This window comes from Melanostigma gelatinosum (genome assembly GCF_949748355.1).
Source record: "Melanostigma gelatinosum genome assembly, chromosome: 6".
In the NCBI taxonomy this organism is placed as follows: domain Eukaryota; kingdom Metazoa; phylum Chordata; class Actinopteri; order Perciformes; family Zoarcidae; genus Melanostigma; species Melanostigma gelatinosum.
In genome coordinates this window covers 26,880,899-26,905,127 of record NC_136639.1, presented here as the reverse complement: position 1 = coordinate 26,905,127, position 24,229 = coordinate 26,880,899, and the positions used below count along the sequence as shown (strand labels likewise).

Genomic DNA, 24,229 nt, shown 5'->3' with positions numbered 1-24,229 from the left:
GAGTCACTCCGTGCGTCGGAGAGACCCGGCTGTCTGTGCTCCACACCGGGAAGCAGGAACCTCGTCGCCGCCGCTCCTCTCTCTCAACCACCACTGTCCGACCCGCTCAACGTGAGTAAAGCTTAGCTCTTCATTCAAACATTGTTGTTTTATGTTGGGAATAGGCCTGCAAACGTTAACGACTGAGCCTATAGCCGGTGAGCTACGTCAAAGTCTGACAGTATAGCCGCAACAAAGCCGCTCCGCTACCGCAGTCAGCGGAGATAGACTCTACGGGAGACAGACTCAAATAAGCGATTTAAATCACCAGTGTGAACGAATTGCAGCATTTATTGATGATTATTGATTATGGGGTTTCTCTTTAGGGAGTGATTCGCCAGAGTACTTATTTTCAGTGCTCAGGGGCAATATTAGGCTACGTAATTGACGCAGTTTAAATGATGTAGGCTGTAAAGTAACTTAAAAAATAAAAATCAATTACTGGCGATAAAGGTAAAGGGGAACACCACCTACATGATTCATTATAATGTTATTTCCATGGCATAGGAAAGTTCAATCAATATCTGTGAACATTAGTCTCTCTCTCAATGAAACCACAGAAGTCTCAAACTCATTTGATCTCAAATATCAAGCCCGGAGACAACAACGATGGGCTGATTTTCTTTCTCTCTGATTTCTTTATCCAAATTAGCTTTATTCTATTGTATTTGGGATGTTAAAAAATGAGATTTTCTAAATAGTTATAATTTTATTCTAATTGGTTCCTCCTTGTTTGGCCATTGGAAATGATGTCCTGCTTTGGTGAGATCTCCAGCTAGTGGGACATAGTCACCCTAGCATGTGTCTGTGTATGAGTTGTCTGGTCACAGCCGTGTTCCACAGGTTTTCTACCCACCACACACTATAATATCACTGTCAATGATCACTCACCTGTTGTCATGTAAAGGTGTCCAGCTGACATCACTCCACTTGTGTTATTTATGCAGCCCTGTTGCACCATGCTGACCCGTCTGTTCCATATGCACGGCCTCCTGGTGGCCTTCCACCCCTGGGAGGTGATCGTTGGCACGGTCACCCTCACCATCTGTATGATGTCCATGAACATGTTCACCGGTAACGACCAGATCTGCGGCTGGAACTTCGACTGTCCCAAAACGGAGGAGGTGAGTGAATGACGTCGTCAGGAGGAAGTCTGTTATCTGTGGTAGTGCATCCACCACACGATATAGAGTAGGCCACCGCTTAATAAAAAGCCCCAGGACTGTCCTCCCACAGATTATATGTCACACTTTAGTAGTGACATAATAATAATAATAATAATAATAATAAACTTAATTTATATAGCCCTTTTCAATGCAAAGGTTACAAAGTGCTTTACAAGGTAGACATGTCAGAGGAACACTGTATGACGAAAAAAAGCTGAATAAAACAATATCAAATAATTAAGAAAATAAAAGTACTTCTACTAACCTCTCAGCTCCGACATAGTACCCTTATCTCTATTAGAAATGAATATGCATTGTCATGACCAACAGCTATTAAGCCTGCAAAACATAATGCATATTTGTCATCTTAAAATGAGCCCATCATGTCTACATAGGGAGCGGTTCCTCTTCACGGAGTCTGCCATGTTTCTACAGAAGCCCAGAGCGGACAAAGCAAACACTGAGAGAGCCTTTCACGTTTTTACATTACCTGAAGGCCACCGTTGTCCTCCGTAGCATTAGCGATTAGCACACAAGTGGTATCAAACTGAACATCTAAGTCTGAGCAACAAAATGTCCAACTAGTCTTCCATTGGGGATTATCCTTGACCATACATTTCTGATAAATATCTGTAACCTTGCCACTAATTTCCCTCTCTTTTTACAGCAAATTCTGAGCAGTGACATCATCATCCTCACCATCACGCGCTGCATCGCCATTGTCTATATCTACTTCCAGTTCCAGAACTTGAGACAACTCGGTTCTAAATATATTTTAGGTAAAACACTGATGTGCACCTACGATGTTTATAAAATGCCGTGGATCTTCTGGCTGTAGCTAGATGTATCTAACCTCCACCTGATTTACTCTCTTGCAGGCATTGCGGGCCTTTTCACCATATTCTCCAGCTTCGTATTCAGCACAGTCGTCATTCACTTCCTCGACAAAGAGCTCACGGGCCTCAAGTAAGGGCGCACTTCTGCATGCATACTGTCCTGTCCTCACCAGCGTCTCTGTTAAAAACACTCCAGCTCATTGTTTCTGCTCTGTCCTCCAGCGAGGCCTTGCCGTTCTTCCTGCTTCTCATCGACCTATCCAAAGCGTGCGCCCTCGCCAAGTTTGCCTTGAGCTCCAGTTCTCAAGTATGAAGAAAAAAATATCGACTCATCATATTGCACACATTTGACATGAAATCCAACAGTATTCCTGACTGGTTTCTTGTACGTTAACTTCTTTCAGGATGAAGTGAGGGAAAACATTGCCCGTGGCATGGCGGTGCTGGGACCCGCCTTCACTCTGGACGCCCTGGTGGAGTGCTTAGTGATCGGAGTGGGGACCATGTCAGGTACTTGCTGCCATTGAGAGTTTTCCTTGTGCCGTTACACCGCGACATCACATGCTATATTCAGACATGCGGCAGTTTTTGTGCAGTGATTTTGAGGAGATATCACTATTTTGAGCTTTGATTTGGTTACGTTTCCTGACGGAAGCGCACATGATGTGTTCATTGACCGTTGGGAAGTTGAAATTCCGATGATTCAATTCAATTCAATTCAATTTATTTTTGTATAGCCCAAAATCACAAATTACAAATTTGCCTCAGAGGGCTTTACAATATGTACACATGTGACATCCTCTTGTCCCGAGACCCTCACATCAGAACAGGAAAAACTCCCCAAAAAAACCCTTTAACGGGGAGGAAAGAGGAAGAAACCTGTGGGAGAGCAACAGAGGAGGGATCCCTCTCCCAGGATGGACAGAAGTGCAATGATGTCATGTGTAGAACAGGATAGTGAATTACAACACATTCAATGTAATTACAGCACATTCAATGTATGACACAACCATGACAGGAGGCAAGACCTGGTCCAGGTAAACCCGGATACACAGGAACCTGTGAGGCGAGAAAGCACAGAGACTCTGGTGAAGAAGCAGGTCAATAATGTGCATTAATGGTATCGGTAATATGAAATAGTAATGTGAGTAATAATAAAAGTGATATTAGCAGTTGGAGTCAGCAGGGCCATGGTAGGAGGAAGGACCAGGGTCCAGATGAACCCATGCTCCATGGAAGCCTGTGAGGAGAGGAAGCACAAGGACTCCGGGGAAGAGACAAAATCAGTAATGTGCATTAATTGTATCGGTAATAGGGTTAATAATGTTAATCATGAAGATCATAGTAGGTGTCAGCAGGGCCATGGCTGGTTGAAGAACCAGTGTCCAGATAAAACTGCGGTCATCTTGTGAGGCGAGAAAGCACAAATACTCCGGGGAAGAAGTAAAGTTATAATGAGCATTAATGGGACATCAATGCATACAGACTGAGGTGAAGAAGAGGAGGAGAGAGGTGCTCAGTGTAGGAAGTCCCCCTGTAGTTTTTGCCTATACCAGTTTGTCCATGGGCCGGTCCAAGGCAAGCCAGAGCCAGCCCTAACTATAAGCACTACCAAAGAGGAAAGTCTTAAGCCTACTCTTAAATGTGGTGAGTGTGTCTGCCCCCCGGACTGAAACGGGAAGCTGGTTCCACAGAAGAGGAGCCTGATAACTGAAGGCTCTGGCTTGCATCCTACTTTTTAAGACTCTAGGAACCACAAGTAACCCTGAATCAATGGATCGCAGCTCTCTAGTAGGGCAGTATGGTACTATAAGCTCTTTAAGATATGATGGAGCCTGACCAATTCAGGCTTTGTAGGTAAGTAAAAGGATTTTAAATTCTATTCTAGATTTTACAGGGAGCCAGTGCAGAGAAGCTCATACAGGAGTAATATGATCTCTCCTCTTAGTTCTTGTTAGTACACGAGCTGCAGCATTCTGGATCAACTGGAGAGATTTAAGAGACTTATTAGAGCAGCCTGAAAATAAGGAATTGCAGTAATCTAGTCTAGCGGTAACAAATGCATGAACTAATTTCTCTGCATCGCTTTGAGATAGGATGTGCCTGATTTTTGAAATATTACGTATGTGAAAAAAGGCAGTCCTAGAAATAAGTTTTATCTGAGAGTTGAAAGACAAATCCTGATCAAAGGTAACTCCAAGATTCTTGACGGTGCTGCTGGATGCCAGCACAATGCCATCTAGAGAAACTATATCATTAGAGAACTGATTTCGGAGGTGTTCTGGGCCTAGTAGAAGAACTTCAGTTTTGTCTGAGTTTAACATCAGGAAGTTGCAGGTCATCCAGGTTTTTATGTCCTTAAGACACGCTTGCAGTTTAGCGAGCTGGTTGGTTTCGTCTGGTTTGATCGATATATATAATTGAGTATCATCTGCATAACAATGAAAGGTTATAGAGTGTTTTCTGATAATATTGCCTAAAGGAATATATAAGGCATATATAAGGTGAACAAGATTGGTCCAAGCACAGAACCTTGTGGAACTCCATAACTGACGTTGGTCTTCATCGAGGCTTCATCATTTACATAAACAAACTGAGAGCGATCCGATAGATAGGATCCAAACCAGTTCAGTGCGGTTCCTTTGATGCCAATATAATGTTCCAGTCTCTGCAACAGGATGTAGTGGTCTATAGTGTTGAACGCAGCACTAAGGTCTAACAGGACAAGAACAGAGACGAGTCCTTTGTCTGATGCGATTAGAAGGTCATTAGTTATTTTTACCAGAGCTGTCTCTGTGCTATGATGCTTTCTAAATCCTGACTGAAAATCCTCAAATAAACTATTGTTACACAGAAAGTCACACAACTGATTTGCAACTGTTTTCTCAAGGATCTTAGAGAGGAAGGGAAGGTTCGAGATCGGTCTATAGTTGGCCAACACCTCCGGATCCAGAGTGGGCTTCTTAAGAAGAGGTTTAATCACAGCTACTTTGGAAGGTTTAGACATAAAAATTGTTGAAGTCAGTTTGTCAAGGTCAATGGGAGTAAAGCCATCTAAACATATATCAGGGTTTACAGCTCTTTCTAAGGTTACTCTATTTGTGGAAAGATCGGTCGAGGGCAGGAGATTATTAATGTTCTCTCTAATAATTATAATCTTATCATTAAAGAAGTTCATGAAGTCATTGCTACTGAGGTCTATAGGGATACTCGGCACAACAGAGCTGTGACTCTGTCAGCCTGGCTACAGTGCTGAAGAGGAACCTGGGGTTGTTCTTATTTTTCTCTATTAACGATGAGTAATAAGCTGCTCTGGCATTACGGAGGGCCTTCTTATATGTCTTAAGACTGTCTCGCCAGAGTAACCGAGATTCTTCCAAGTTAGTGGAACGCCATGTTCTTTCAAGTTTTTGCGATGTTTGCTTTAATTTGCGGGTTTCAGGGTTATACCATGGAGCGAATCTCCTTTGTTTTACCAACTGTTTTTAAAGGAGCAATAGAGTCTAGTGTCCTTCTCAGTGAGCTTGTACCACTGTCGACAAGATGATCAATCTGGGTCAGACTAAAGCCAGCACAGGAGTCCTCCGTCACATCGAAGCATAGTATTGAGTTAAATACAGACGGAATCACTTCTTTAAATTGAGCTACGGCACCATCAGATAGACATCTAGTGTAGTAACTCTTGCTTAACGGTGTACACTCCGTTAGTAAGAATTCAAAGGTTATTAGATAATGGTCCGATAGAAGAGGGTTCTGTGGACAGACTATTAAATCTTCTATGTTAATGCCATAAGTCAGAACCAGGTCGAGAGTGTGGTTAAAACAGTGAGTGGGTTTCTGTACATTCTGACAGAAACCAATCGAATCTAATAATGAAATAAATGCAGAACTGAGGCTGTTGTTCTCGACATCCACATGAATATTAAAGTCACCTACAATAATTACTTTATCTGTTTTAAGGACTAGACTTGATAAAAACTGAAAAAATTCCGATAGAAATTCAGAATACGGACCCGGGGCCCGGTACACTATCACAAATATAACTGGCTGTATTGTTTTCCAGGTTGGGTGTAAAAGACTAAGAACCAATCTTTCAAATGAGTTATAGTCTAGTTTAGGTTTAGGGTGTAATAATAGTCTAGAGTCAAAGATGGCTGCTACTCCACCTCCTCGGCCGGCGCCTCGAGGAATGTGAGTATTGATATGACTTGGAGGAGTTGATTCATTTAGGCTGACATATTCATCATTACTCAGCCAGGTTTCAGTAAGACAAAATAAATCAATATGATTATCTGATATTAGCTCATTTACTAGTAGAGCTTTAGATCACAAATATCTGATATTTAAGAGTCCACATTTAATTATCCTATTTTGTTGTACTGTTGCGGTAGTTGGATTAAGTTATTTTGTTTAACTCCTCGATCGTTTATTTTTGATTTAATTAATTGATAATGTCTGTTTTTACAGTGCCAGTCTATAATAACTGGTGTAATTTCGGCGTTTAAAAAAACAAACACTTTTGAGAGCATGTTTCCACTGGATGCAGTTACTGAGCAGTGGCTTTGTGATTCTGGTGATATGGCCGCCACCTCTCCTGATGCCTGAGTATCTGTCTTGTGTCTTTCAGGCGTGCGGCAGTTGGAAATCATGTGCTGCTTTGGCTGCATGTCTGTCTTGGCCAACTACTTTGTGTTCATGACTTTCTTCCCAGCGTGTGTCTCCCTGGTGCTGGAGGTAAGGATGCAGTTTTTCATTGTATGCGTGTACATGTATGTGTGTGTTAATGTCAGTTTTTTGACTGTGTGGCCTTTGCTTGTGCAGTTGTCCCGCGACAGTCAGGAGGGCCATCCCATTTGGCAGCTGAGCCACTTCTCCAGAGTCATGGAGGAGGAGGAGGACAACAAACCCAACCCCGTGAGCCAGAGAGTCAAGATGATCATGGTAACACATCTCTTCCTTTGTTTCTGTCTTTGTTTTCATTTCAACACGAGCATCATTTCTGATCTCTGCTCTGCGTGCAGTCTCTGGGCCTGGTGATGGTTCACGCCCACAGCCGCTGGATCGCCGAGCCCTTGTCCATCAACACCAGAGTGGGCGTCCCACAGGTCGGCATGGAGCTGGACCACTTCTTGCCCAGGAGGATAGAGCCAGAGAGACCACTGTGGCACTTCTACCTCACCAGGTGAGGCTAGCGATATGCTACCCCGACTTTCCTGCAGTGCATTGTCATGCGTGTGAAAATAAATGAATGCTATGCATGAAAAGTGAACTGAAAAGTGAAGCTAATGCGGAAGTGCCTTAAACCGGCATTCTCTCTACTGACCAGCAGGGGGCGACTCCTTTGGTTGTATAGAAGTCTATGAGAAAATGACGTCACTCTTACTACGTCTTCTTATAATGACTTTTCATTCTGACACGGACACCATGGTGCACATGGTCCTAATATAAAGAGACATTTAAGACAATAGTGGCAACGATGTTGGAATGAAGCTTTTATCTCAACAGTCCCTCATGATATCTGGACCAGCATCAAAGTGTATATTTTAAGATACGAGACCAAGGCCAGTGTTGGCTTTTGAAATCAACTCTAAGACGACTCGTTATTGTGCCCCTCCCCCCTGCAGGATGCTCACCATGGACATAGAGCAGGTGATCTGTCTGGCCTTGGCCCTGCTGCTGGCTATCAAGTACATCTTCTTCGAGCAGACCGAGACGGAGTCCACTCTGTCGCTGAAGAACCCCATCACCATGTCCGCCCCGGCCCTGACCCCCAGGCGGCCCGTCGAGACCTGCTGCAGGAAGGAGCCGTGCCCTCCCCGAGCCCTCGCCCCCCCCGCCCCGAGTGCGGCTGCCCCGGCGCCTGCCAACAAGGCGGAGAGAGGTGTGTGTCTGATGGCGGTGATGACGCCGTAGCAGAGATGTGATTTGTGTAGCGCTGTGGTCTCCAACTCTGCCTTGTTTCCCTAGATGAGGTGATCCGACCGTTGTCCTCCCCGGCCGCTGAGCCCCGGCCAAAGAGCTTCTTTGTGGCGGGGGATGAAGAGGAGGAGCATAAGTCTGAGACGGACCAGCCGAGCCTCCCCCCGATGCCCAGAGAGCTGAACGAATGCGTGGCCATCATCAACAACCCCGAGGTGAGACATCGCCACGGCCGATAACTCGTGGCTCACATGAAAGGTTACGTCACACCTGGCCCACCTCCCAGCTCCCTAAGGTGTCTTGTGCCGGTCGCCGAGACACGTCCCACTAACAGGACTGCAGGGTTCGGGGCAGTTTGTGTGATTTAACTCGGTTGTAATGAGCTCAGTCACTCCACTCTCTCTCCAAGGCTGAGCCAATTAGAGCGTGACGCCAATAGAAAAGACACTTGCTCTGATTATGCCGGCTCCCTGTGGCCGCACATACTTATCGGTCCACATCACATGCAGGTTTATTGAAATGAAAACTGCTACAAAATGGGCTGAAATCACCTCAACTGAATAACAGAGATAGCTCATAAATATATGAAAAGTGATTTTGCTTGTACGTAGGCCAAATGAATATATAACTCCATTGTAGCTTATGCCAACATAGAGAATTTTATTCTATGTCTATCGATCTCCTCCGCTGCGCTTCAGCACCTGGGACAGCTCCGCAATGACACACACACTCACTCCATACACACAACCAACAGTGCTATCCGTCTGAGAATAACTCTTCATATTTCATGTTGATGCATATTGAATAATGTGAGATTACTGTTCCTTATTTCATGAGTTAAGATGTATCCTGGAGTTTTGTTTCTTCTAATCTTAAAGTCCCAGTGAAGTGTAACTCTGGGCGTCTTCAGCGTCTGCACTGTCACATATTCTCCAGTCAAACGGAACTCTGGAGCAGGTTTCCTGTAACAAGAAGGATTTAAATCAGTTCCTTCACATTTCATTGGACCACTAACAAGTGGGCGTGCATGACTGTCTCCTGCAGCTGGGGGCTCGTTTCCTGAGTGATGCTGAGGTGGTGCGGCTGGTCAACTCCAAACACATCCCCGCATACAAACTGGAGGCCATGATGGAGAAACCAGAGAGAGGAGTGGCCATACGTAGACAGATGATATCTGCGAAACTCCCCTCCCCTTCTGCACTGTCCACCCTGCCGTACACCGACTACGACTACTCCAAGGTGAAGACACACACACACACACACACACCCCCAGGACCACCTGCAGGGATCTGTGTCGCCCTCTGCTTCCTGTTTGACAACGTTTCTGTTCTCCAGGTTATAGGCACCTGCTGTGAGAATGTGATTGGCTACATTCCCGTACCAGTAGGCGTGGCCGGGCCGCTGCATCTGGATGGGAAGCAGTTCCAGGTTCCCATGGCAACCACGGAGGGCTGCTTGGTTGCCAGCACCAACCGCGGATGTCGAGCAATCGCTGTGAGTGTCAGATATATTGTTTTCCAAAGACTCAGATAGTACCAGGGTGGACAAAAAAATTGAAACAGTGATGAGAGATGAGGCCACTTTTATTCACATTTGACGTTTGACAGTTATCTTTCTTACAATTATTGTTGTGGAGTAGTAGTGGTGCAGAGCTCTTGAAATATTCAATTCAATAACTTTGACACATTACACAACTGTTGACAAAATGTTACAATTAACTTTCATGAACTGAAAAAACACTGTGAAACGGTTAAAGTTTTCAGACGAAAACGCGGACAACACCATGGTAGCGACCTGTCAATCACAGTAGCCCCGCCCTAAAGCATCCCCTGCTTTATGGTCTGTGTGACTCTAAATGGACCATAATGTACTCAATGAACATCATGCTGTATTGAAGAAGACTTGAAACTAGAGATTGAGACATAAACTCATGTTTACAATGTTTACTGAGGTAATAAATCAAGAGAGAAGTAGAGTCATTTTCTATAGACTTCTATACAACCAGAGGAGTCGCCCCCTAAAGGTCATTAGAAAGAATGCAGGTTTAAGGCACTTCAGCATTGGCTTCACTTTTCCGAACCGAAGGTTGCAGCCTGCTTGTGAACTATGACACTGTAATAGTGCCTCTAAGGGAGGAGGTCAGGATGGAGGGTTGGGTCATGGGAGACAAATGACGGTGTGTCTTCCTGTCTTCCTCCTGATCTGATAAGGATATCAGATCAGAAGACAGTCATGTGTGTCATGACAATGACAAATGAGTGGAGTGTGTTGATCATGTAGAACTTAATTTGTGTTTGATCAGCTGTTATCAGATGCATTATTCCTAAAAACAGTGTTTCAAAAAAGAAAGTTTGTATTAATCCAGAATGTATTCTAATGTGTACTGTATCTGACTTGCGGTCAGCTGGGAGGCGGAGCCAACTGTCGTATCCTGGCTGACAGCATGACTCGAGGACCCGTAGTGAGACTGCCCTCTGCCTGCCACGCCGCTGAGGTCAAGGCCTGGCTGGAGAGCACGGACGGTTTTCAGGCCGTCAAAGAGGCGTTCGACAACACCAGCAGGTAAACCATGAAACCTGACATGGACAGAACTAGGACGCAAAGTGTGGGCTCAGTGTCCGCTGTGTGTCTACATACGTTGTTTTTGTGTGAAAGAGCTTGTGGTTGCCGTTGGCAGGTTTGCGCGGCTCCAGAAGCTGCTGGTTGGTCTGGCTGGGAGAAATCTCTACATCCGCTTCCATTCCAAGACCGGAGACGCCATGGGGATGAACATGATCTCTAAGGTAACTGTTTCAGACTGGCTATGTGTATTGTTCCACGCCATCAGGGCGTTGTAGCGAGTCCTAACATCCTCAACAGCCTTGTTTAAAACGATACTTGGTCTGCCTGCAGGGTACAGAGCAGGCTCTGAGCACACTGCAGCAGCACTTCCCAGAGCTGCAGGTCATTGCTGTCAGCGGGAACTACTGCACCGACAAGAAACCAGCAGCCATCAACTGGATCGAAGGCCGGGGCAAGTCTGCCGTCTGTGAGGCCACCATCCCCGCTAAAGTGGTCAGAGAGGTAGGAGGAGCCGGGAGCTTACTGTTGGTAGTTTACAAACTGTGAGGTCTTTACAGCCATTAACCAATTTAAAAATGTTTTTATCTCACAAAACATTCTGCTTGAATCCGTACTTCAAAAAACGCTTTTTGCTGTGGTCAAAACACAGTTTGCGCTCCGGCGTGCCGCACACAAAGTGAGGCAGGCATTAACGAGGCGGTCTAACAGCACTATAAATTACTTTTACAGTATATAACCGCAATTGCACCAAATCCTTCTTTGATGACATCCTAGAATACGATGACAGACATTGAAAGCTTCATTCAAAAACCTCAATCAAAGCTTTGAATGTAGAAAAAAGAGAGATTTGTTACGGCCCTAGTCTGTAGTCACAGTCCAGCATGTGGTCTCTATGTGAATGTGCGCAAGCCCCAAATTATGTTTTAGAAACAACCGACTCATCAGCTGTTTTGTCCGACTCGCTTTGCCAATTGCCGTTTGTGAAGCGTCCGCCTGCTGCGAGGGGTCTCGATGGGATCGGCCCCTTAGTCCGACGAAAATATGTGATCTCAGTCCAGACGGCACTGAACCGTGGTGCGGTTAGTTTGAAAGTATTTTTTGGATGGTTCGGACTTTTAGACCAATGGGTCCATCGCTAAGTCCCGTCCCTCCAATGTAGACTGGCCGATCATAACATTGGAACTTTGTTCCTCAATTTCATTGTCTTCTGTCTCGATCACTTTTACACTGTGATCTTTATCTCTTTAACCTGTTTTCACTGCTGAATCACTTTGACCTCCTGGATATATCCTTCAAACACGTTGTATTGCACGTCGCTTTTTTATTTTTTCAAGAATAGAGATAGTGTTTCTCCAGGGAGTGCAGTTAGTGACAGTGTGGGCTCCATGGTAGCTCTGACAGCTTGACGGAGTAGCAGCAAGGGTCAGTTCCAGGAAGGTCTGGCAGGCCAGCAGTATATTATAAGAGCAGTGCAGCTCCTTTAGGCAACATCTCAGTACGCAGCCTAGTGTTTGTGGTCGACTGAGAGAGAGAGCGAGAGAGAGACGGTGTATGCGCTGAGAGTTAACAGGTGTCTCTATCTCTGGCATTACGCGACACATCCCTGTCATCAGGTCCAGCAGGATATACCGGATGCACTTCATGTTAAAAGCACGCGCATCTTTACAATGAAGACAGTGTGTGCTGGCCACAGGAGCACACAGAAGGAAACTGTAAATCTAGATTCCATATCATGACCCGCTTGTCGCTGCGCTGCAGGTTTTGAAAACGTCGACGGCGGCTCTGGTGGAGGTGAACATCAGTAAGAACCTGGTGGGCTCAGCCATGGCAGGCAGCATCGGTGGATTCAACGCGCACGCAGCCAACCTGGTGGCTGCCATCTACATAGCCTGTGGACAGGTAAAGTAGTTCTATCGTGCTGCCTTTTTACTTTCTATGTATTCTTGTGTTTCCTGTGTTAACGTGTGTGTGTGTGTGGCTCCTCCAGGATCCGGCCCAGTCGGTGGGCAGCAGTAACTGCATCACCCTGATGGAGGCGTCGGGGCCAACGGGGGAGGACCTCTACATCACCTGCACCATGCCCTCCATAGAGCTGGGCACCGTAGGAGGAGGCACCAGCCTGCCCCCCCAGCAAGCCTGCCTCCAGGTACACACACAATAATAATACAGCAACATATAGATCCTGCTAGAATCAATGCAATCTATTTAGCTAGCTTCCTGAAGTGTTCATTCGTGTGTGTGTGTGTGTGTGTGTGTGTGTGTGTGTGTGTGTGTGTGTGTGTGTGTGTGTGTGTGTGTGTGTGTGTGTGTGTGTGTGTGTGTGTGTGTGTGTGTGTGTGTGTGTGTGTGTGTGTGTGTGTGTGTGTGTGTGTGTGTGTGTGTGTGTGCAGATGCTGGGCGTGCAGGGAGCCAGTCAGGACTGTCCGGGGGACAACGCCCGGCAGCTGGCCAGGGTCGTGTGTGCCACCGTGCTGGCTGGAGAGCTCTCACTGATGTCTGCTCTGGCTGCCGGCCACCTGGTCAAGAGTCACATGACACACAACAGGTAAGAGCAAAGGAACGTCCACTTACAGACAAACCAAACACGGGTTCTAGATTGGCGTTGGCCATCGTAGTCCTCCCACACGGGAGGAGTTTCAGTTGGATGGAGTCTGAAATCTCACACATACAGTTTTTCTCGATTGCTAAGACACATTTCTTGAAACGGTCACCCATTCTCTCAAAACTGTAAACACAAAACCTCATCTTCAAGCACTATTTACAAAACCTCTGAATCCTCTTGCAAAATGAAACTTTCGCCTCAAAACAGTTTTACCTGTGCTCAAAATCAAACACTGCTCTCAAATCATAAACAAAGTGATCAAAATAATATACACCATCAAGCAGTCAGTAAACAATACACCAATAAATAGAAAACACATTGTTCAAAACATATAGTTCTCAGGGAGAAGTAGATTTTTAATCTCAAAACAAATTTCATATGAACGAAAACATGTTCTATTACAGTAGCTCAAAATTGATCAGAAATGACTACTGTGCTTTGCTCTTTGCAATTTCTTTTGTTCTTCCTCCTCCTTGTACCCCTATTTGTACAGTACTGTACCCTGCATCTCACAAACGTGTCCTTTGTCTCTGTGATACTGTAATTCTTGTTCTTTGTTGATATGAACCTGCAGCCTGTCAAAATCTATTGAGCAGTCAGTACTGTTACTGTAACAAATAGAAAGCACGATGTCCTCTCACATTGTTTCTTCTATTCTCAGACTTTCTCCTTCCCACCTTCAACCACCTGTTTGCTCTCTGAACTGGCTTATATTGGTTGTGTCACATCATTTGATACAAGTGAAATCAATTTTGAGTGATTGTGTTTAATCAATGACATGTGTTCTCTATTTGTATTTGATTGTTGACACTTGTGTTTACCAGTGTGGATGACATGTGCATTAGAGTGCAGAATGTGTTTTGAGACTGAGAATGTGTTTGGAGTTTTGCTGAAAAGTCGAAGTGAGATCTGCAAATTGTGTTTTACCATGTGACATAGTTTAAGGTATTGACAACAGACTGCACAATTAGCTAAATGAGTTCAGGCAACTGAGAACTTTGTTCAGCCAATGGGTTTTAGTGTTTTAGCAATTGAGAAAAACTGTAACATCTTTTAAATATTTTGAAGATATAAAACATCGATCTCTGCCAATGGCTTTCTTTCTTTACATTTCTTTACAGGGACATTTACGTATGAATTGTATACTTATTGTAGCATTTCAAGCTTGAGCTTATATATTTTTTCCCTTTTTAGGTTTTGAGATAACAGTTAAACTAAGACACTATAATACTCGTGATCCAGGCACATTTATTCATGGTTCAGGCAAAGACTGGCCAGTCCTCGTGGTCCAGATAACACAAACTAACGTGGGTTCAAACACCTGTTTAAGCCTTAGTCAGCTATGAGCTGCCTATACATATGCATTTGACACTTATCGCACCATTTACAGCCTATAGATACTCTTTAATAATAAGAAACATTATGTTTCTTGACATACAGCGTGTTGTTAACCAGTCTGTACTTGACATACAGCGTGTTGTTAACCAGTCTGTACTTGACATACAGCGTGTTGTTAACCAGTGTGTACTTGACATACAGCGTGTTGGAAACTGATCTGTTCCGTCTGCAGATCCAAGGTGAACCTGCAGGAGACTCCAGGAACCTGCACCAAGAAGGCCTCCTGAGAGCCCGAGGGGAGCCCGGCCTCCTTCAGTGAGACCAGGTCACCTGAGGGACCAGTACACCCGGGGAAATATGGACAATGTGAAAGGGACGAATCATTCATCAAGACAAAAGACCCCAGATGTCTTCCAAGTGCTTTCAAAGAGACACTGGAGTGACTCTGACTTTGAACAATCTCTATGCTGGATATGAAAACCATATGTTAATTTTCTGTTTCATGGGGCTCGAAGCAGAGCAGTTAATTACTGTCATCTTTTATTTCCACATTTAGGAATGCTGTCAGCTTTTTTTTTTTGGAAACGGACAGTTTGGGTACAAATGAAATATTTCTGCTGTCCTGTTGCCAAATGCAGCATCGTGAACACAGACACAAAGGAATGCTGCCTACTGCGGACTCTTCATCATTTAAAGTCTTCATCAGGGTGTGTATGTGATGCTAACGAGGGCGCATAGTGTTCCAGTTGTGAGTGCTAGGTTCAACCACAGCGAGGCAGGCAGACTAACCACGACTGGCTGCATGAATGAACATGAATGATTGATTGTTTGGACTGCAAGCCTCACTCAACAGTGCTGAGTTCATCTCCTGCACAGGTGAGGACAGAATCAGGGTAGAAGGGAGGATGAATAAATAATGCTTCAGGTGCTTGTACTGCTAAGGGGACCATGCAACAAATCATGAGCATGTTGGGATTATACTGTATGATCATCATAAAGAAGCAAAACCAGTGGCTCAACTCACCTCCGCACTGCATTTCCACAACCAAAGAAAATTACTTTGAAGAACAGTGCTGAAGATGTGCGTGTTTTAATCGAGACGAAGTGCTGTTGTCACTGTGTGATGATGCAAACAGTCTTCATTTTAAAGTTACGCCTCGTTCCCGCATAGCTCTGTGTACGTAAGTGAGTCAACTGATCCATTCATTCCTACAGGACTGCTCCCTCTGTTTTTTATTTTGGTCCGGAATTTACCTCGAGGGTTGGTCGAAAAAGACATACTTGTGCATTGGGTTTCGATATAAACGTGTGTGCACATGTGGGCCACACAGGAAGTTAGCATGACATGCTATCTTCCTCTTCGAATGAGATGCTAACATGAAATGCTATCTTAGCAAATTGCTAACTGCTCGAAAAATGGCCGAAAAGTTCCATGGCACATTTAGCTAACAGCATGCTAGCTGTGTAACATATAGAGTGCATTACAAGCATAGCGGTCCATACATCTTTCTTTTAAATATATATTTCACAAAGCGGCGAAAAACTGACATTAGCATGTCTCCCATTTCTGCGGTGGCGAAATGGGCTGAAAAAGAAAATAGCGTCTACTCCAACAAACGTTAGCAGCTAACACATCGTTCATCCGCGAGGAAGTGCATTTCCTTGCTTTGAACACTAGGGGGCGTACTCCATACAGTACCGAATGCGGAGCTACTGACACAAATGTGAACTGGAAATGTGGAGTGAGCGTGCACCGTTGGTGCTTCAAAATATAATGTGGGTGAAATGAATTCAGTGATGGTGAGTCCTCCTTTTGTACTAGCGGATGGCAAATATTTTGGATATATTTTGTAATAAATACAAAAGGACTATACAATGACAAGTTGTACTGTTTTGATGAACATCTTTGTCACGAATTTATGATAACGTGACGGCAAATGCACCACACGCCGGCCTTGAAGAGCTACGGGGTCACGTCAGCGGTGGATCCATCTCTCTACTCAGTGTTTGCGTCTGTGGAGCTGCCGGCGTGTTCCCGGTAGCTTGTGGAAAAGTGCACGCCGAAAGCTCCACGTGGCACGGCTCATAGATTATTGATTACCACTGATTGCATTAGTAAACAGAAACGTGTCCACTGGGAAAAAGCAAGCCAATGATCTGCAACAGGACATCTTGATGCCCTATCGGGTAATATAGTTATACACATCGATGCATTCAAATAAAAAAAAATGCAACTACTTTTGTGATTCAGGGATACATTTATAACTAGAAAAAGCATTTCCTGCTGAAAATGCGTTGGAATGCTGAAAGCTGAAATGAATTGTGAAAAAATTGCTGAAAATTAAGAAATGGGAGACTATCTGTTTGAAAAATGTCGAAGCTCGAAAGCATTTAAACTGCACTGCTGAAAAACCTTCTAGTTGAAATGTCTAACTATGGTGTCTGTAGCTGAAAGTATGAGGAAGAAGAAGGCTTTGAAAGTTGAAGTATAACAGGATTTGAAGATTTTCTCCATAGAGATCCCATTCAAAAGAAAATTGCAAAAAGCTTAATTCAAAATGTTAAAAAATGACAAATATGAAAAGTCAAAGCACCCCTCTCCTGAAAGAGCTGAACATTTTGATATTTGAACAATTTCTGTAGCTTAAACAAATTTCAGAAGTAGTGATATTTGTAGTAATAGTCGTAGAAGTTGTATTTGAAGTAGAAGTATTATTAGTAGTAGAAGTATTAGTAGCAGTCGTAGCAGTAGTGATATTTGTAATAGTAGTAGTAGAAGTCGTAGTTGTAGTAGAAGTATCATTAGTAGTAGAAGTATTAGTATTTAGAAGAAGTATTAGTATTTAGAAGAAGTAGTATTTAGAAGAAGTAGTAGCCTAGTATCAGTAGTAGTAGTAATAGCTGTAGTAGTGGTCGTAGTATTTAATATAACAGTAGTAGTAGTAAAAGTAATGGCAGTATTTGAAGTAGCAGTAGTAGTAGTACTAGTAGCAGTCGTACTAATAGCTGTCGTAGTATTAGTACTGGTAGTAGCATGAATAGCAGTAGTAGCAGTTGTAGTATAAGTAATAGTCGTAGTGGTAGTAATAGAAGTAGTGGTAGTGATAATATTGATGGTAGCAGTAATAGCACTAGTAATAGTAGCAACAGCAAACGTTGTAGTAGAAGTAGTAGCAGCAGTAGTCGTACTAGAAATATTAGCTGCAGTAGTAGTTGTCGCAGTATTTGTAAGAGCATTCATTATTTCAACAAAAAAGCAGAATTTTGAGCTTAATGTTTACATACAGTTAATCCATGGGGCTTTTATTTTGAAAGGGTGGGGCTGAGTGGGGGAGGGTGGGGGAGAGGAGACATAATCATCATGTTTGACACACATAAACAGAGGTTATTAAATGACAGGCTTCATCACAAGCAGTTCAGTTAGAATTCACTCTGTGGGGCTTTTATTTTGAAATGGGGTGTGGGGGAGAAGGGGAGAGGAGACAGAATCATAATGTTAGATAAACACAAACCGGTTATTAAATGACAGGCTCATCACAAGCATTTCAGTTAGGATTCATTCTGTGGGGCTTTTATTTTAAAATGGCATGTGTGTGGGGGGGGGGGGAGGAGGAGGGGGAAAGACCTCTGAAGATCCCTAAGACCTGAATGACTGAGAGAGACACAGAGAGAGAGAGAGAGGGAGAGGAGTGTATGTGCACGTGTGTCTGTGAGTCTGTGTGTTTATCAACATCACTAATTGGCTCAATCGGAAACACCTGTGTGCCTGAAGCCATTTCATGGAGATAAAACAGGGAAACACCTCTCAAACAAATCATCAGAACTCCCATAACCGTAGCTCCTATTGCTCCGATATTAATAAGTGCGAGGAAGGATGAGTTGAAGAACAGATCCTGTAAAAATTGTGTCTGTCGTGTAAAGAATGTGGCTTAATTGGCGATCTAGAAATGGGGTACCGTGTTCTGTGGAAGATGTTTTTGAAGCAAAATTTAACATTGGTCTCTATGGAGCAGAAAGTTGGTTTTCCTCTCAATGAACGGCTTCCGTGTCAAATGTGGAAATCTGTGGGATTCTTCTGTCTGTCTCTCTGACTTTCTGCCTGACTCTTTATTCATACCATAAGGGAGAGATTTATAGTTGATAAAGGGTTGTATATGACTCGATATTAAGTCCCTGGATAACCTTCTATGAGCCTCTGGTGGTGGATCGGATAAAGAGGACTTTTGTAACTGTTTGATAAGTCCCTGGATAAACCTCTATGAGCCTCTGGTGGTGGATCGGATAAAGAGGACTTTTGTAATGGTTTTATAAGTCCCGGGATAAACCTCTATGAGCCTCTGGTGGTGGTAGGATCGGATGAAGAGGACGTTTGTAACTGTTTGATAAACGGCCCAATGATTACAATCTCTCTTTGACTTTCTGCTTGACTCTGGTTGACTCTGTCTTTCTGTCTGTCTGTCTGTCTCTCTGACTCTGTCTGACTTTCTGTCTGTCCCTCTCATTTTTTGACTGACTTTCTGTCTGTCTCTTTGACTCTCTGCTTGACTCTGGTTGACTCTGTCTTTCTGTCTGTCTGTCTGTCTGTCTCTTTGACTTTCTGCCTGACTATCTGTCTCTCTGACTTTCTGCTTGACTCTGGTTGACTCTGTCTTTCTGTCTGTCTGTCTGTCTGTCTCTCTGACTCTGTCTGTCTGACTTTCTGTCTGTCCCTCTCATTTTTTGACTGACTTTCTGTCTGTCTCTTTGACTCTGCTTGACTCTGGTTGACTCTGTCTTTCTGTCTGTCTGTCTGTCTGTCTGTCTCTCTGACTCTGTCTGTCTGACTTTCTGTCCGTCCGTCTGTCTCTCTGACTTTGTGCCTGACTTTCTGTCTGTGTGATTTTTCTGTCTGTCTCTCTGACTTTCTGCCTGACTCTTTATTCATACCATGAGGGAGAGAGTGATAGTTGATAAAGGGTTGTATATGACTCGATATTAAGTCCCTGGATAACCTTCTATGAGCCTCTGGTGGTGGATCGGATTAAGAGGACTTTTGTAACGGTTTTACAAGTCCCGGGATAAACCTCTATGAGCCTCTGGTGGTGGATCGGATAAAGAGGACTTTTGTAACTGTTTGATAAGTCCCTGGATAAACCTCGATGAGCCTCTGGTGGTGGTAGGATCGGATAAAGAGGACTTTTGTAACTGTTTGATGAACGGCCCAATGATTACAATCTCTCTTTGACTTTCTGCTTGACTCTAGTTGACTCTGTCTTTCTGTCTGTCTGTCTGTCTGACTCTGTCTGTCTGACTTTCTGTCCGTCCGTCTGTCTCTCTGACTTTATGCCTGACTTTCTGTCTGTGTGATTTTTCTGTCTGTCTCTCTGACTTTCTGCCTGACTCTGTCTGTCTCTTTGACTTTCTGCCTGACTCTGGTTGACTCTGTCTCTCTGACTCTGTCTGTCCGTCTGATGTTTTGTCTGACTTTCTGTCCGTCTGTCTCTCTGACTTTCTGCCTGACTCTGTCTGTCTCTTTGACTTTCTGCCTGACTCTTTATTCATACCATAAGGGAGAGAGTGATAGTTGATAAAGGGTTGTATATGACTCGATATTAAGTCCCTGGATAACCTTCTATGAGCCTCTGGTGGTGGATCGGATTAAGAGGACTTTTGTAACGGTTTTACAAGTCCCGGGATAAACCTCTATGAGCCTCTGGTGGGGGTAGGTCGGATAAAGAGGACTTTTGTAACTGTTTGATAAGTCCCTGGATAAACCTCTATGAGCCTCTGGTGGTGGATCGGATAAAGAGGACTTTTGTAATGGTTTTATAAGTCCCGGGATAAACCTCTATGAGCCTCTGGTGGTGGTAGGATCGGATGAAGAGGACGTTTGTAACTGTTTGATAAACGGCCCAATGATTACAATCTCTCTTTGACTTTCTGCTTGACTCTGGTTGACTCTGTCTTTCTGTCTCTCTGTCTGTCTCTCTGACTCTGTCTGACTTTCTGTCTGTCCCTCTCATTTTTTGACTGACTTTCTGTCTGTCTCTTTGACTCTCTGCTTGACTCTGGTTGACTCTGTCTTTCTGTCTCTCTGACTCTGTCTGACTTTATGTCTGTCCCTCTCATTTTTTGACTGACTTTCTGTCTGTCTGTCTCTTTGACTCTCTGCCTTTCTGTCTGACTTTCTGTCCAACATTCTCTCTGACATTCTGTCCATCTCTGTCTGACTTTCTGTGTGATTTTCTGTCCGTCCGTTAGGCTGGCACGCAGCGGCCGGACTTCGGAAGCAGGAGGACGGACACAGAGAGTACGTGACAGCGCTAGATGTAATGATTATGGCAGCCTTATATAGCCTGCCACTAATGAGGACCTCCACATCACTGTAAGATAGGTGACTCTGCTCCTTACTCTACAACACAATCCCCTAATCTACAACAAATACATTAAAATAGATGCCGAACATTCTGAGGTCAATTATCTATATGATCTCTATGGTGGTAAGACATCACCATAGAGATCATATCCGGCCCGAATAGAGAATTCAATTTTCCTACCACCCCTCTAGTAATTACCACATGGTACCTTCCCGGAACTATGAAATGGTGCTCTTGTACCCTGTGGACTCTTTTAGGACGAACACCCTGGAGAGGAGACACAGCAGAGGTAAGTGCTTTGAACATGCAGGCTATTTGACAGCACTGTTAATATATTCAATCATTTTAGTTAAAGATAACTAAACTACTAATATGTTTGCGTCTACAGGCCCGACCTTCAATAATTACTAGTGATGGCGAGATGAAGCCTCATGAGGCATCGCAACACTTCAGCCAATTGGTTCGAGAAAGGGTTCATTACTCGAAGCTTCATGTGCACACGATACCACCTACTGGCCAAGTGTATAATCACAGGCAGCTGTATCTGAACCACATAATGTGATGCATTGAATTTTTGTGTCTGTTATGGCTGTTGGGAATGACTGAATTACAAAAATGTATGACCAAATCATTTCTGTACATAAATTATGACATATGTGCATAATAAAATATTTTTTTAATGTATTCTGTGTGTGTACATTTTCCCAAAATGGTAGTATCATATGATATGGCAGGTTGTGTAATGATGTTATGTCACTTTAGGAAAATGGCATGGGCTTAAGCAGGCAGAGGACAGTGAAAGTGCTTGTGGAACTAGGAAGAGGGGACTGAATATGCTTGTGGAACTTGGACAGTGATGTACAGGTCACGGGACATTTCATTCATTTTTATTCAGAAATAACAGTTTCTCAACAGTGTTTGGTTTTAAACTATTCCTTTTTTTTGACACAACCTCTCCGGCCTTTGAAAACACCCTTTCACAGGCTACAGAAGATGCTGGCGTGCACAAAAACGCAAGAGCAAGTCTATATAAATTAGCATACAGGACTTTTTGCCTCTCCCAGTACTCCAGAGGCTTTTCCAGCCTGCTTATATTTGGCTCGGAAAGGTAGCGCTGGACCTCCACAGTGGCATCTGCTGTTACATTTTGAGTCTTCCGTGCCTCCATGACGCTGGTGTCTAAACAATGCCACAGTTTGCTACCTAAGAGGAAACCACAGATCACGTTACTAAGTGTTCTCATCGGAATAATCAATCTCAAAATGTAAAATAATAGATTACCTCCTGTGACATCATGAGAGGTGGAAGCCTGGGGGATTTCCTCTCTGCTTTGTTTTGACCGTATAATGGTGGCACACTCGGAGGTCAGTCGTTTTATTGCTTCGGTGGCTTTTGTTTGGCTGAAAAATCCTATTACTTTAAATCGGGATCCAGTTTGGACACAAATGCCCTGAATCCAACATCATCCACAATACTGAAGGGCTGTGTGTCCTTCACTATCATGGAGACGAGGGCTTCATCCAGCGCTTGTTTTCTGGTGGCTGGTTAAAAGAGAATAAATACAGTGTCTGTTACCTGTCTTTATTTGCACAATAAACAAAAGTGAACAGGGAAAAATTGTGATGGTGCATTTGTAATATTGTAATGACTTACAATGGCTAGGTGACGCTCCAGTTTCCTCCTTATTCTCATGCAAGGCACGGTAATGCCTTAGCATGGATGAGGTGTTATTGTACCCCAACTCCTTGGAGCACAATAAACACCTCTCCTTTGACTAAAATAAACTGTGAAAAATACAGTTCTTGATAAGCAAACCTAATGTGTCTGAAATAGAGTTAGATTTAGCTTACCTTATTAGGAGTTATCAAATCAAAGTGTTCCCACACAGGGGAAATCCTCCTCTTCCGAGCTGGCTCCATCTTATCACCTATCCTTCTCTCCTCACTCTCCTAACTCTCCAAACTATCTCTCTCTCTCTAAACTCTCCAAACTATATAAACGCTATCCAAACTATCTCTCTCTAAACTCTCCAAACTATATAAACGCCATCCAAACTATCTCTCTCTAAACTCTCCAAACTATATAAACGCCATCCAAACTATCCAAACTCACAACTCTCCACCAACAACCCACATTTTGAATGGAGCCTGAGTGGTTTATATTGCTGTCAAACCTCTCGGCAAAATCTGAACCACTTCCCGAAGCAGTCACGTGGTACAGCCGGGTAGCGAGGCTTCGGACGTCATCATTCTTGGCTCCTCCCCTAAATGAAGCAAGCCTCGATACGCGCTTCAAGGAAACGCCCCCTCCATTACTCGACACACGCTTCGAAGCGTCGGCACATCTCGTAACATCACTAATAATTACTCCTGAGACCACATCAGAAATCATACAATAAACATTCAACTCGGTGTGTGAGTCTCTTATTGTCTCGAACAGTCCACAAATGCCTGCAATGGAGAGGGTCATTGTCACACCGTCTCTCTGACTCTGTCTGTCTGACTTTCTGTCTGTCTTAATGACTTACTGTCTGACTGACTTTCTGTGTGACTGTCTCTCTGACGCTGTCTGTCTATGAGTCTTACTGACTTTCTGTCTCACTCTGTCTGACTTTTTTTTCTGACGCCGTCTGTCTGACTGACTCTTTGTCTGACACGATACCTTCAACACACATTACTAACTTTGCTTCTTCCCTGGAGACGCTGTGCTTTCTCGCCTCGCAGGTTTCCGTGTATCCTGGTTATACCTGGACTATGGTCTTGCCTCCTGCCGTGGTTCTGTCATATGTGTTGTAACTCTGTTATGCTGTTCATTTTGTACACATGACATCTATTGCACTGTTGTCCATCCTGGGAGAGGGATCCCTCCTCTGTTGCTCTCCCACAGGTCTCTCCCTCTTTTCTCCCCGTTAAAGGGTTTTGCCTGTTCCGATGTGAGAGTTCCGGGACAGAGGATGTCGCATGTGTACTGATTGTAAAGACCTCTAAGGCAACTTTGTAATTTTGGGCTATACAAAAATTAATTGAATCAGGTAAAAACTGTCAACTGTGTAAAAATACTGAACAAGAGTAAACTAAATGGGAGAGCTGAAACCAGTTTTCGGAGAGTGCAACCATCCTTTCTTTCATCCCTCTTTCTATCCGTCTGTCTACTGTAATGTCATGAGGAGTCACTAGGGCAGGCTAGGCGAAGGTGGTGCAAGGTAATTAACAAAAATCAAAGGTTCCTAGAAAACCTTTACAGCCCTATTTTTAGGCCTCTGTTCGAAAATTGCATTCCCATACTCAGAGTCCCCAGCTCTAACTAAATGGTCTATTTGAATAATTTTGATTCCAGAATACAGGTAACACTTGTGAGATGTGTTCGTCATGTAATTGTGTATGTTACTGGTTAATAACTGATACACTTATG

General features: G+C 43.8%; 1 protein-coding gene across 2 annotated transcripts; it reads left to right on the top strand.

The window, feature by feature from the left end:
- Positions 1 to 20: 20 nt before the first annotated feature.
- On the top strand, positions 21 to 16,325 carry LOC306778361 (3-hydroxy-3-methylglutaryl-coenzyme A reductase-like). Of its 2 annotated transcripts, none has more exons than XM_079269846.1 (20): positions 21 to 111; positions 987 to 1,163; positions 1,873 to 1,984; positions 2,084 to 2,171; positions 2,264 to 2,348; positions 2,446 to 2,551; positions 6,669 to 6,775; positions 6,863 to 6,982; positions 7,063 to 7,223; positions 7,666 to 7,922; positions 8,009 to 8,175; positions 9,005 to 9,199; positions 9,296 to 9,454; positions 10,365 to 10,522; positions 10,638 to 10,743; positions 10,853 to 11,023; positions 12,281 to 12,421; positions 12,510 to 12,668; positions 12,913 to 13,067; positions 14,695 to 16,325. In XM_079269846.1, the coding sequence occupies exons 2-20, from the start codon at positions 999 to 1,001 to the stop codon at positions 14,747 to 14,749; spliced, it is 2,667 nt and encodes an 888-aa protein (XP_079125972.1). In that variant the 5' UTR covers positions 21 to 111; positions 987 to 998; the 3' UTR covers positions 14,750 to 16,325. The 2 variants fall into 2 exon arrangements, with proteins under 2 accessions (XP_079125972.1, XP_079125971.1); XM_079269845.1 differs by lacking the exon at positions 14,695 to 16,325 and adding an exon at positions 13,786 to 14,064.
- Positions 16,326 to 24,229: the final 7,904 nt, after the last annotated feature.